This window comes from Herpailurus yagouaroundi, unplaced genomic scaffold (assembly GCF_014898765.1).
Source record: "Herpailurus yagouaroundi ecotype Mexico unplaced genomic scaffold, PumYag 159, whole genome shotgun sequence".
Taxonomy (NCBI): Eukaryota; Metazoa; Chordata; class Mammalia; order Carnivora; family Felidae; genus Herpailurus; species Herpailurus yagouaroundi.
In genome coordinates, this window is record NW_024412400.1 from 13,722,241 (window position 1) to 13,734,639 (window position 12,399).

The 12,399-nt window shown below is 40.1% G+C and overlaps 1 protein-coding gene across 10 annotated transcripts in view; it reads right to left on the minus strand.

The window, feature by feature from the left end:
* The window catches only part of RBMS3 (RNA binding motif single stranded interacting protein 3), a 1,359,438-nt gene that overhangs the window by 815,683 nt on the left and 531,356 nt on the right, over positions 1-12,399 (minus strand). For 9 of the 10 annotated variants that reach the window (XM_040481142.1, XM_040481146.1, XM_040481144.1 and 6 more), the window contains exon 4: positions 3,845-4,018. The exons of the other annotated variant lie outside the window; for it this stretch is intronic. In XM_040481142.1, coding sequence (XP_040337076.1) covers positions 3,845-4,018 — 174 coding nt within the window. The remainder of the gene's footprint in view (positions 1-3,844; positions 4,019-12,399) is intronic. 10 annotated transcript variants of the gene reach the window in all.

Sequence of the window (12,399 nt, forward strand, 5' to 3'; positions counted from 1 at the left end):
GTATGCAAGGGAGGTATCTCTGGAAGCTAGAAAAGGCAAGAAACAAATTCTCAACTAGAAGCTCCTTCAACATCTTGATTTCACCTCAGTTCCAACATCTTGATTTCACCCAGTTCCAAACTCCAGACTGCAGAAGAGTAGATGAGTATTAAGCCCCCCAAGATTGTGGTGATTCGTTTCAGCAGCCATAGGAAACTAATACAGTGATGTATCACAGGGCTCTGAGAAAATCCTTACTTGGTCAGGGAGAGGCCGAATGTTTTCTAAAATTCTATAGGTTGCCAATTTCAAGTTAACTAACCAGGAAGGTATCAGGATTCCTCAGTAGCAGGGAAGAGAAAGGGAGAGAGAAAGGGAGCTCCTTGAGTCATGTCTATTGACTACACAAACAACACACTGGCTGACTTCCTTTAGCCCCAGGAAATGGGTTAGGAGCCCAGAAATCCTCAAACTAGTAACTCAGAAGAAAGGGCCAGAATCTCATGAGGCAGGCTGAGCATTTATAGCTTCATTAAAGGCTACTAAATTTTATGACTCAAGAAAATCACTGGCAATCTATTCAGACAAGAAATGTTTTTGTGGTTTTAACCACAAAACCTCTGTGGATCTTATGGCTGCATGTCAACTATGGAATCTACTCTCACATTTTGGATCCCAAAATATTTCTCTGGTTATTTGGCTTGCAATAGGGACCTTAGTGAAAATTACAAGGTGGTCAACATTTCTGGATGTTGTCAGTATAACCCAGCTTTCGGTGAACCTGTACACAACTTCTGGTTCATTTTCAAAGGATACAATTCCTTTTCCAAGATGGTAGGAGAGCTCAATGGTTCCTGGTCTTGGAGTCAAGAGTTTAATGCTATCTGATCAGGCATGGGAGGAAAATTTGAAGGAAAAGTTTAAATGTTGGAATAATGGAAGAATGTCAAGTAGGCCTTAAAATTAAGAAGTACAACACCCATGACTATTTTTTTTAAAGAATTTTCTAGTCTTTTGCTTCTACTTTCCACACTTTACTCTCAGCAGGATGACAAAAGAAAGTATCAGTTTCTGGATTTTAAAGCACAAAAAATACCTAGACATCCTGTAATTATCCTAATGGTTTCCAAGATAGGACATCACTATTCATTATTCCTACCCCCAGCACTGAAATCAAGTTTTATACATACAAGTACTTCTCTGAGGAGTAACATGTACATTTAAAATTAAAAGATTACAAAGAGTTCTATCAGGGGTAAAATCACTGTCCTCAGCATGTAAATAAAGACAAAGGGACTCAATGGCAAGGAGTATAAATATATTGTATTTAATGTAGTGGATAAGACTACTTGTTGGAGGCTAAACGGCCAACGTTTGACTCTCAGGTCCCTCTACGAGGTGTACAACTCTGGGCAAGATTCTCGATTTTCTGAGCTTCACTTCATTAATCTTTGAAATAACAATAATAGTACCTACCACCTAGGGCCATTTTGAATATATATATCTATATAATACCTATAAAGGTGCTTAGTATGGAGCTTAGAAAATAGTAAGTGCTCAATAAATATCAGCTACCTTTACATGACCTTGAGGCCAATATGAACATGACTTGAAATATTTCATTAAAATATGTTCGTCATAATCTGGCTTGACAAATAATGGCTGAAAAGATAATGAGGCATTTTAGACGTGGAAATGGTTACCAAAGGAAATTTTATTGCCAAATATATGCAACTTGTTTTTTATTATGAAAAACATATTTTGTAACTATTTTTATTGTGCTTTCATAATAAAAACCATGTTGCATATATTTTGAACATAAAATAGACTAAAGGATATACGTGAAAAAGCTAATCTTCCTCTTACCGCAGAACTTCAATTGTATTCTACAGAAGTAACCACATACGTATATGCACACATGCGCATGTGTGTGTGTGCGTGTATGTGTGTAAAATACTCTCGTAATTTGACTCCTGGATTTCCTTCTTGTTCCTCTATCAGGATTTCCTCACCCAGAGGCCTGAGGGAGTCCTAAAACGATTAAATTATGTCATATAGTTTCCTTGCTTAACACACTCCAATGGCCCAGTGTACTTAAATAAAATACAAACTCGTTACTCTGGATAACAAAGTACTACCAGCTCTCACCCCTGTCTTTCTTTCTAACTTTATCTCATTCTGTTTCCTTTCAACTAAGCTCCAGAAACACCGGTGTTCCCTCTGTGTATACAATGAACATTCAGGCTTATTCCCGCCTCAGGACCTTCATACTGCCCCCTCAGCCTGGAATGCTCTTCCTCCTGAACTGTGCATAGCTCTGTCTCTTTTTTATACAGATCGCCGATAAAACCTGTCCTCCCAGCTCAGGACATGGCTGACTATACAGCTCATGTAAGCATTCAGTCATTCTGTTATCATTTCAACCAATTCTGAGCCTCTGTGTAGCATCTAACACCACTGTACATTTTTTTCTCATTTGTTTGCTTATTTTTATTTATTCATATGTTTACTTAGGTAATTGCTAGCTTCTCGGTTTCCTAGGATGGAAGCTCCTGGACAGCAAGACTTGGTTTTGTTCACTCCTGGGCCTCCTTCACCTAGGAGGATGCCAAAATATAATAAATGCCTGATAATGTTAAATACATTTTTGTTGAAAGTTAATGAGGGTTATTTAGGTCCCTTTTCCATGTAATTTCAAAAATGTTGCTACATTGTCCTTGCACATACATCCTTGTACATGTCCAATCAAGAGCCAAAAGTTTAATTACTGAGTCAAAGGTATATGCAATTTAAATTTTGATCGTTATTTCCAAATCACCTTTTAACAAAGTTATACCAATTTACATTTTGAGTAGATTCCTTGAATCTTCTTTAAAGTGACTTTATGACACGATATTTAAGATACATTCTCTCATTTTGAAGCTCAAGACACTCTATAATTCCATAACCTTGAAATGCCAAAAGGATAGCCCAAGAGCAGGCGTCTACGGCGGCCCTTTGGGATGGCTGGAGAAACCGCATCTCTAGTTACTGACAAGGAAAGGGGCTACTATGAGAAGCATACGTGACTCCCTTCTGAAGGTCTCTCACTACTCAAGTCTTATGTTGGAATTTTTAGCAGTAAACAGAGGTTTACTTATCACATGCCTCATAATCTCTTCCAGGTACACAACTATAATTTATGATAACAAAAATCTTAGTTTATGAGAACTGGATTGAGCTGCAGGAAAACACAATGGCAGAAACAGGTACCTTATTCTAAAAGGGTCTCAAATCCCATGAGTTTACTCCTCCCCACTAAAGGCTTATTTATCCTGCCCTTTGAGTCATCTATGCCAACAAGCTCAGATTCTGTGTAGCAGTAACTGGGAATTACTCTACTGATGGATTTATATCTCTATGTTCATACCTATTTAAACCAGATCAACAAGGCCATTGACAGAAGTGGGGACATACAGACGCCAGTGACTCCTCCAGGCCACTTTGAAAGACATCCTCTTCCAGTGCAAAATCAGCCAACTAAAGTCATTGGCAACAGCCAGAAGGAAGCCAGAAAACAAATCCAGTGTCACACATATATTCAGCCTCCATACCAACGCACTCCAAAAGGTCTGCCAACCTATTTCACCTAGAAATACCTTTAAATGCAACATCAAAGTTCAGCCAGCATCATTCAGACACATGTCATTTGAACTTAAGATGCTCTCTGTTGTTCATCTCTTACTCAACAGCAGCATATTCTTGCCTTACAAGAGTTACAGCATTGGAGAAATTGCCCAATTAATAGCCAGATACCAAGTCTCGGTTCCAAATGTACCTGCATAAAGCATCGAATTTGCTAAATACAGAAAAACGGGGTACTTACAGCAGGGTGTCCAGTACAATAGGTGTAGCTGGCATGGGACTGATAGTGCAAGCTTGCTCTTGGAAAGGAGTATGTATTCCAGGCTGGTTGGCTGCTGTTCCACTGAGAGCTGAAGCCAGGGCTCATGGTCACGCGTGACTTACTAGTTTGATAGGCTCTCACCGTGGAGCTAGACTATCAAGAAGAAAGAAAGGCAATGTAAAGACAGCTCTGCATAGAACCCAAGTCTACTACATATAGCGGCATGCACTCTGGTATGACCGCAGCACAGGTCTCCGCTGGTTAAGGAAATGGCTGAACTATTTTATTTATTTATCTGTTAATCTTTATTTTTGAGAGAGAGCGAGAGTGAGAGAGAGCGCACGCGCGCGCCAAGTTGGGGAAAAACAGAGAGAGAGGAAGACACCGAATCCAAAGTAGGCTCCAGGCTCCGAGCTGTCAGCACAGAGCCTGATGCGGGGCTCGAACTCACAGACCACCACCCGTGCTGAAGTCAGATGCTTAACCAACTGAGCCACCCAGGTGCCTCAGGAAATGGCTGAATTCTTAAGAGGAGGCATTACATATTGTTCTGACTAGGATACAAGTATTTTCTCACTGTTAATTTTAACTGGATCACGAATTTTAACTGGATTAGCGAAAACAGGATTTTTTCCCCTCGTTGCGACATGCAGCTCCATCGGTCAGCAACGAGACGTGTTTTAGCGGCAATGGCAGCAAGGATACTGTCAATTACATAAATGTCCTTTTATCACAGCATTCACCTTAGCAATTCACTGCTCGCCTTACCCAAATGCAGTAAACAAAAATCTTGGTCGACGAGGACTGGATGGAGACATATTGGTCCCTAACTCTAAATGGTCTTCAAATGCCACGAATCTATCACTTTCCTGTGGGAGGCATCAGCACAAATATGCACAATATTCCGTGTCACCACTGCACTACCTAAAGGCAGCAAAATGAAGGACTTGAAATTGTCATTTGCCCCCAACCAGCCATATCAATGTAATTAAAAACAGAGAAATAGGAAACTTTCCATCAAAATGTCAAATGTTAAATATATGTGCTTTCTCATAATTATATGTAGGGTACAATGAACGGAACACAAAACGCACTTGTATCTTCTTTCTTTGTCCTCAAACGACCAGAGCATATAAGGGATACAGTAGTTTCTTTTCACAGAACACTTTCTATCATCAAATTGCCATAGCTACTTACCCCAGTAGCACAGTAACTTGTGCACTAAATTCTATTTATAAATCCATGGGCACATGCCAACTCAATCACTGGGAAAATGTGCTAATCTCATTGCCATTATATTCAGGAAACCTAGTGGGAAGAAACTTCTATCCACAATTGTGTTTTCCCATTAGGCTGGATTTTGATACCACTAGAGACTTAGAGGAATGACTTTTCTGAAGACAAGTTTGGGCATCTTGGAGTAACTGAAAGAAAGGAAAGACCTTGGCAACTGGAAGGCACTAGGCAGGGCTGTGTCACAAGAGCCTCAAGATATTTGGAAAGGGAAAAGAAAACTGAAACCAATGATTTACTGGTAAACAATTTAAAATATTTAAACCCAAACTTGGAGAATGTACCCTTGTTGAGGTAGACAAGTTTATTGACTCTCTGTCTCCACTCTCATTCTCAGCCTGACCATGTATACTATCCAGGTGTTCAATAGTTCAATGAGATGTACAGGTACAGCAATGCAAAGTTTATAGACTGCTGTATACCTCCTTGGGGTAAAAACCTGTTGGAGAAGCAATAACGGACTGCTATAAAATTAGGATTTTTTTATGTGGTCCTAAGTATGAACGCTCTGTATTTGCATTAGAAAACATGTTATTTAGGGGCACCTGGGTGGCTCAGTCAGTTAAGCGTCCGACTTCAGCTCAGGTCATGATCTCGCAGTTCATGAGTTTGGGCCCCGCGTCGGGCTCTGTGCTGACAGCTCAGAGCCTGGAGCCTGCTTCGGATTCTGTGTCTCCCTCTCTCTCTGCCCCTCCCCTGCTCATGCTCTGTCTCTCAATAATAAATAAACTTTTAAAAATTAAAAAAAAAAAAAAAAGAAAACATGTTATTTATATGATATATACTACCCTTCAAAGACTACATGAACTCACCTACGAAACTACCTTTGGACCCAAAGGTATCTTGGTTTCTGCTCTGCATCTATGGTCACTAACATTAATCACTCTGACTAGCTCAGTTGATTGTATGGGTAACTCCTTCAAGGCTAAATATGGTTAGTTCCGTTACCTGTTTTCACATTAAGATCAGCTCAGGGACCTTAAAATTCTTGGAAATTGTGTATACATAAGTTTATAAATACTCTCATCTCTTAGTTTAATTATGGTCCTACATAACATCTGTCTCTGTTCAAGGATTTTATTCATGGTGGTCTTCCTCCTGCAAATCCTTTGTTCTCCCTCCTTTACAAAACTCACACTCAAGTTACACCTTGTACTTGGTTCCATTGTAGATGCCTCTAGCTTACTGCCCTTGCCTTCTGGCTCTCACACAACCCTCACAGTGTGGCTCACACACATTAGCATGTGATTACGTTGTTTTGTATTGTTCCCTCTATATGTAAATTTCAGCTCTCCAACCTGGTTGAGAGTCTAATGAGGTCAAGATCATGAATATTCCCTTTTTGGCAGCATAAGGAGTCTTCATCTTCCTTGACCTTGGAAGGCTCTAATAGTGTTTATCTCCTGATCACTGCAATCATCTTTTCCTTTGACTCCTTGACCCTTCTGACTGTACCTTCCTGTCTCACCTGATTCCTTATCTTTCTATTTGCTCTCCCTAAATTAGGTTTTTTGGTTTTTGGTGGGGTTTTTTTGTTTTTTTGTTTTTTTTCTTTTGGCCAGGGGATAATCTTCAGTTCTGTGCTATTCTTTCTATTAACTTTTCTCCTTTGTGATCTTATTCATGGTCAAAGCTTTAAGTATTACTTCTTAGAAGATGACTCTCTGATGTAATTTAATAGTATAAACTCTCTCCCAAATCCTAGTCCCAAATCTTAAAATATCTTCTGGATATGTATGTATAACTATCAATCACCACAAATGGAACCAAAGTTTAAATTACTGTGTATAAAATTAAATGAATTTATCATTTTATTCTAAAATTTCACCACCCCACAAGTTCTTTATTTCTGTGAATATTATGGCATTATTTTGAAACCAACTGCTTTCACCCTTTAGAATGACTGTGACTCATTTATTTGTCCCCCAGCCCATTATCAGTGCCACCCAATTCTATTGAATCTCTTCAGTAGGTCTTGAACTGATGTTGTCCTTTCCATTCCTATTACAAATAAGAGTTCTAGGACTTTATCAGTTTATATCAGAGTCACCAAAACTACAATAACCTTTTACCTTAAGTTTCATTTAACCCTCTACAATGACACTAGATTAGTTTTCCTAGAAACCTGATTTTATGGTGTTACTCCCTCATGGAAAATGGTCAGCGGTTCTCCATGCCCTATAAGACAAAATCCAAAATTCCTAGTCTCGTTGCACATTCTTTTGAATTTGATCCTAGCCAACAATGTGAGGCTTATTTTTTGCTCCTTTCTATATAATCTCAAGCTCTGGATAGATTGGTACTTCAAACAACATGTGTGTGTCTGTCACACCTATCTCCTTCCTAGAATGGCCTCCCCTTCTCTCAGTTCACATGACCCTAGCAGACTCCACCTTTTCTGAAAAACCTATTTCAACCCTTGGCCACCAACCCATAGGGACTTTTGCTTCTAAAGGGCACTGACATTACTGATTTTCTGCCATATTCATCTAGCTCTTTCATTTGTGTGGCACCCAGAAAATCAATGTCATGACTTCATCAGTATAATTCACCAAATACCCTAATTTGTCTCTCACATGACAGTTCATACATCCCAACATACATCTTTGGGGATAGGTGTGTCAATTGTGTTTCTTCGGAAGGAGATCAACGCAAGAACTTGAGTGTAAGTAGTTCATTTGGGAAGTGATTCTAGAGAAAATCAGTAGGAGAATAGGAAATATGACAATCCATTTGCATCACTGAATCAGTCTTTACTGTTAAGAATTCTGTTCCATTGGGAGGCGTTGGGGAACAGTGTAGGCTACGTTTCAGAGTTATCTTACTGAAAGGGGAAGGAAGCTGGAATACTTAACCTTTGATTGCCATTCATCATTGGCTAAGGGCTGTTCCTGGGAGCATTATCACCCAGCATACCTGGCCTGCCCTACACACAAGCCAAAAGGAAGTTCTCATGTAGAGAGTCCCATGAGATTGTGGAAATGCTCTGAGAAAGTAAGTGCCAAGAAAGTATGGACAGAGCCTCAATAGCATCGATGCTAGGTAGATGACTCCTTGAAATTCTTTGCATCTGCTATAAAACCCCAGACATTTGCATTTTCCTTTTGCATGACTGACAGCAGGGGTTCAAAAATATTGGTCAAATTGGCTTAACTACACTACCATTAAGGACTTGAAAGGAAAACACACAAAAGAAGATATTGGGATGGCTGGTGAGCACAGTGAAGAGGTGCTCAAAATCAGGAGTAATCAGAAAAATATAAATAAGGTACCAGTTTATACCCAGGCAAATGGCTAAAACTAAAACCACTGAAAACACTAAATGTTGGTAAGGTTGTTGAGGAAATGAAACATTGTCAGGTTAAAATGGAATGGCCTCTGTTTTGGTAGTTTCATAGAAAATTAAACATACCTCTAGGAGCACCTGGGTGGCTCAGTCGGTTAAGCGTCCATCAGCTCAGGTCATATCTCATGGTTCATGAGTCTGAGCTCCACATCAGGTTCTATGCTGTCAGCACAGGGCCCACTTGGGGCCTGTATCCCCCCCTCTCTCTGCCCGTCCCCCATGTGCACTCTCTCTCTCAAAAATTAAATAAACATTTTTTAAAAGTAAGCATATTTCTACTTATGACCCAGCAACTCTATCCCTAGTTACATACCCCGGATGAAAATAGATTTATACAAAAATACCTTTATAAGAATGTGCATAGCAGTCTTGCTCGTAATAGTCCCAATCTGAAACCTATTGAAATGTCTATCAACAGGAGAATGGTTAAAAAAAAAAAAAAAGTACATTCATATAATGGAATACTACTCGGCAATAAAATAGAACAAATGTCTGATATACAAAACTACATGGATGAATTTCAAGATTGTGCCAAATAAAAAAAGACCAGGAATAGGAGAACAGGCATGTATGATTTCATTTATAGGAAGTGCAAGCTGAGGAAAACATATAATAATAGAAATCAGAAAGTGGTTGCTGGGGGGAGTGAAAGGGGATTGATTAGAAAGGGGAATAATGTAATCTTCTAGGGTAATGGAAATGTTAGCCATCTGATTTTGGGTGGTCATCACATGAATGCATACATTTAGCAAAACTCATCAAACTGAACCCTTGAGACATGTGCATTTTATGCCTTACTTACATCTCAAAGAAAAATACACTGTCACTGCAAAAGGCTGATTCTGAATTTCCCATGGATATGGAGGCTACACATGAAGTCCCATGATGTAAAAGTCCTAATTTTCTAGACCCCATAATTGGCTCGTCTGAGTTCGCTCTCTTTCCCCTTCTTGGTGTACTCTGTGAGAGCAATGCCAGGGAGTACCTAACAGCCAAAAGGCAGGCAGCCAGAGAGAAGAGCAAAGAGTCTGGATAAAGAACCTCTGAATAACCAAGAGCTGGCAGCATCATCTGGTGTCTGCCAATAGATCAGGGGTCAGGGCTGTTGGAGCAAGAAAAAATGGAGCACAGCACAAAAGAAGGGCCCTCTTACATGTTTCCAGAAATTACAAAGCTCCAGGGAACACTTGCCGTTCTCTCTACTCAGTCAGCACTAGCAAACAAAAGGAAGATAAAGGGAGGGGCAGAAGGAAGCTGCACTCAGAGGGAAAAAAAAAAAAAAAAGAAAGAAAGAAAAAAACGCAGTGAGGAAGAAGGGAACGGCTAGTACTAAGATTTCTGGACACAACTGAATGTGTCCTACAAGGGGATATTAAGATAATGCATTTCTATGCAATTTACTACTCATCAGACACTGCTCTGAATGTTTTATATTTACACTCTGACAACTCACGTGCGCTCATAACAACACTATAAGGTAGCTACTGTTCTCACCTGCATTTTATAGGCAAATAAAATGATGCGGAAAAAAATGAGATAATTCAAAAATGTAAGAATACAGAACTACTAAGCAGTTGAGTGGATTCAGATCCAGGGAGGGTCCTGTTCACAGCTATTCTACCCTTATACCATCTTAGTTTGGATGATCTCTAAAACAGATTGTAAGGCAAGGAAGGACTGGTTTGGTTTTGTTTTGTTTGGGGCGGGGGTAATAATTACCAAATTCAGGAGGAGAGGAACAGTGAGACGGGCTCAAAAAACGAGGACAAACTATTAAGTGTACGCTCTTGGGATCTATGCTATAAAGTAAAAAGCAGTGGATTCTGCTAAGACCTCTGAGAAGTGTTCAAAATGTCACCCAGAATCAACCACTGAAAGCTGAGAGGCTAGAATACTGGTAGACTCGCTTCTGTCCCACACTCAGTAAGGGTGGCCCTCCAGGAAATGATCACGCCCAGCCCTTTCAAGCTATGTTTGGACATGAGAGAATAAACTCTCTTGCCATCAAAGGAGGGCCTGGGGCAGAGAGTGGAGGGACCCACAGGTAAACTCAGGTGGGATGCTGTCAGTGCTTGGTGGATAAAAACTCTCCATCACCGCTGGGTTTGAGTTGAAATCAAAGATGAGCCAGACATGGGGTTGGGAGAATGTGATGTGGTGACCAGTGGCAGCCTCTGCAGCCACTTGTCCACCTCTCTGAAAGTAAAGCACAATGGTAGTAACCACTGCAGCAATGTTTATAGAACACTTGAGGCTATGTGTGTTTTATACACAGTCTCTCTGAATCCTCAGCATAATCCAATGGCCGAGGTGTTATTATCCACCTTTTGCTGAAGAAAGAGGGGCATACAGAGTTCAGGCAACTTGCCTAAAGACACACAGCTAATAAAGATACAAAGCTAAGAAGTGAAGATGGAAAGGATACAGAACTATGGTTGATTACGTGATTAATAAATTGTCCTCTCCAAGAAATAAGGCTTAGGAGTGAAGCACATACACCACTCTGAAACAGAGATTAAGACAGAAACTATTATAGGTAAAAGTTGACGTAAATATATAAAGTCAACGATCCAAAAGAACACAAAGCTGTTGTGAGATGCGGGCAGGCGCACCACTCACTATTCTGCAAAAACACCTCTCTCTGTTGGTAAAATCATCATATGGTAATGCTCTAAAGGTAACTTAAGTTCAATAATCAGTGATGGCACTCCAACTGCCCACATACGCCTCCTTTCAAAGTTGCTCTGTGTCCATTAGTGAATGGCCTCCTCAGCCGGAAGAAATTATAAGGTAATTCTAGAGATACAGTCAATAAATTTAGATTGAAATTTCTTTAAGTATGTTCCAATGGTAACCTAAAAGTACTGCTATGGTTATCTCAAGGAGAACTTCTGTTCTTTATAATCAATAATTTTGAAATATACAGAAAATACTGTATGTACTAATAGAGCAGAGTCCTATAATAATTATTGCAGTCGAGGTGTTTCACTAGTTTGCCAGCCCAACCAGTCTTCCTGGAACACAGCATATGCCTATACGAACGTGGTTATTCCAGGTGACACAACCCACTCCCACACAACCCCGCAACCTGAGTCTGGTTGAACCAAGTAGTCACCTGACCCAACATGGGCCAATGAGATGACTTCTCCTAGAAATATGGAACAGCCATTCAATGACTTATAAATCTCCACTGGGCATGTGAACTGGGAAGTGATGTAAAGGAAGAAATGGGGTTTGGTTGTGTGAATGTAGAAACAAACGAAGCCTGTCTGAGGGCGAGTGAGGGGGGCAGGGGAGAAAAAGAACCTATGCATAGCAACAGAGACAAGAGGTAAGTGACACTCTTGCTTAAAGGAGATGAAAGGAATATTTCAGTTCTGGATGACTTGTAGTTTTTGGCTCTAGTCTCTTGCAACACTTGGCTGTACTCCTGATCCTGAGTTCCATAAGATATTACCATATCCAGATATTAAATCCCTCCTTCCTGCTTAGGCGATCTTGAGAAGAACTTGCAATTAAATGGCCACTGACTGTGGGACGTGGAAGGAACAGATGTGCAGAAAGAAGTAGGTTTGAGACCATGTGATTTGGATGCTGAGAGGCCAAGGGCTTCAGGCCTGTACCATGTTTCATGGAAATCTTGTGAAACATGCCAGGGACTCCCCATTTGCCTTCACTCATTGAAATGGATTTCCCTTCCTAACAACAAAATCCTCACTTTTTAGACATCGGTATTCTTTCTCTCTGTCCCTGTACCTTCATTTTCACCTGTAAAGTGTACTTATTGTTCTTCTCCTTTGCCTTTTTAACTCAGCATTTCCGGTTGATATTAGGGATTCAGTGACACTTCACTGAAGATTCCATAGCAGGCATCATCTAAGTAAACATAAAAAGC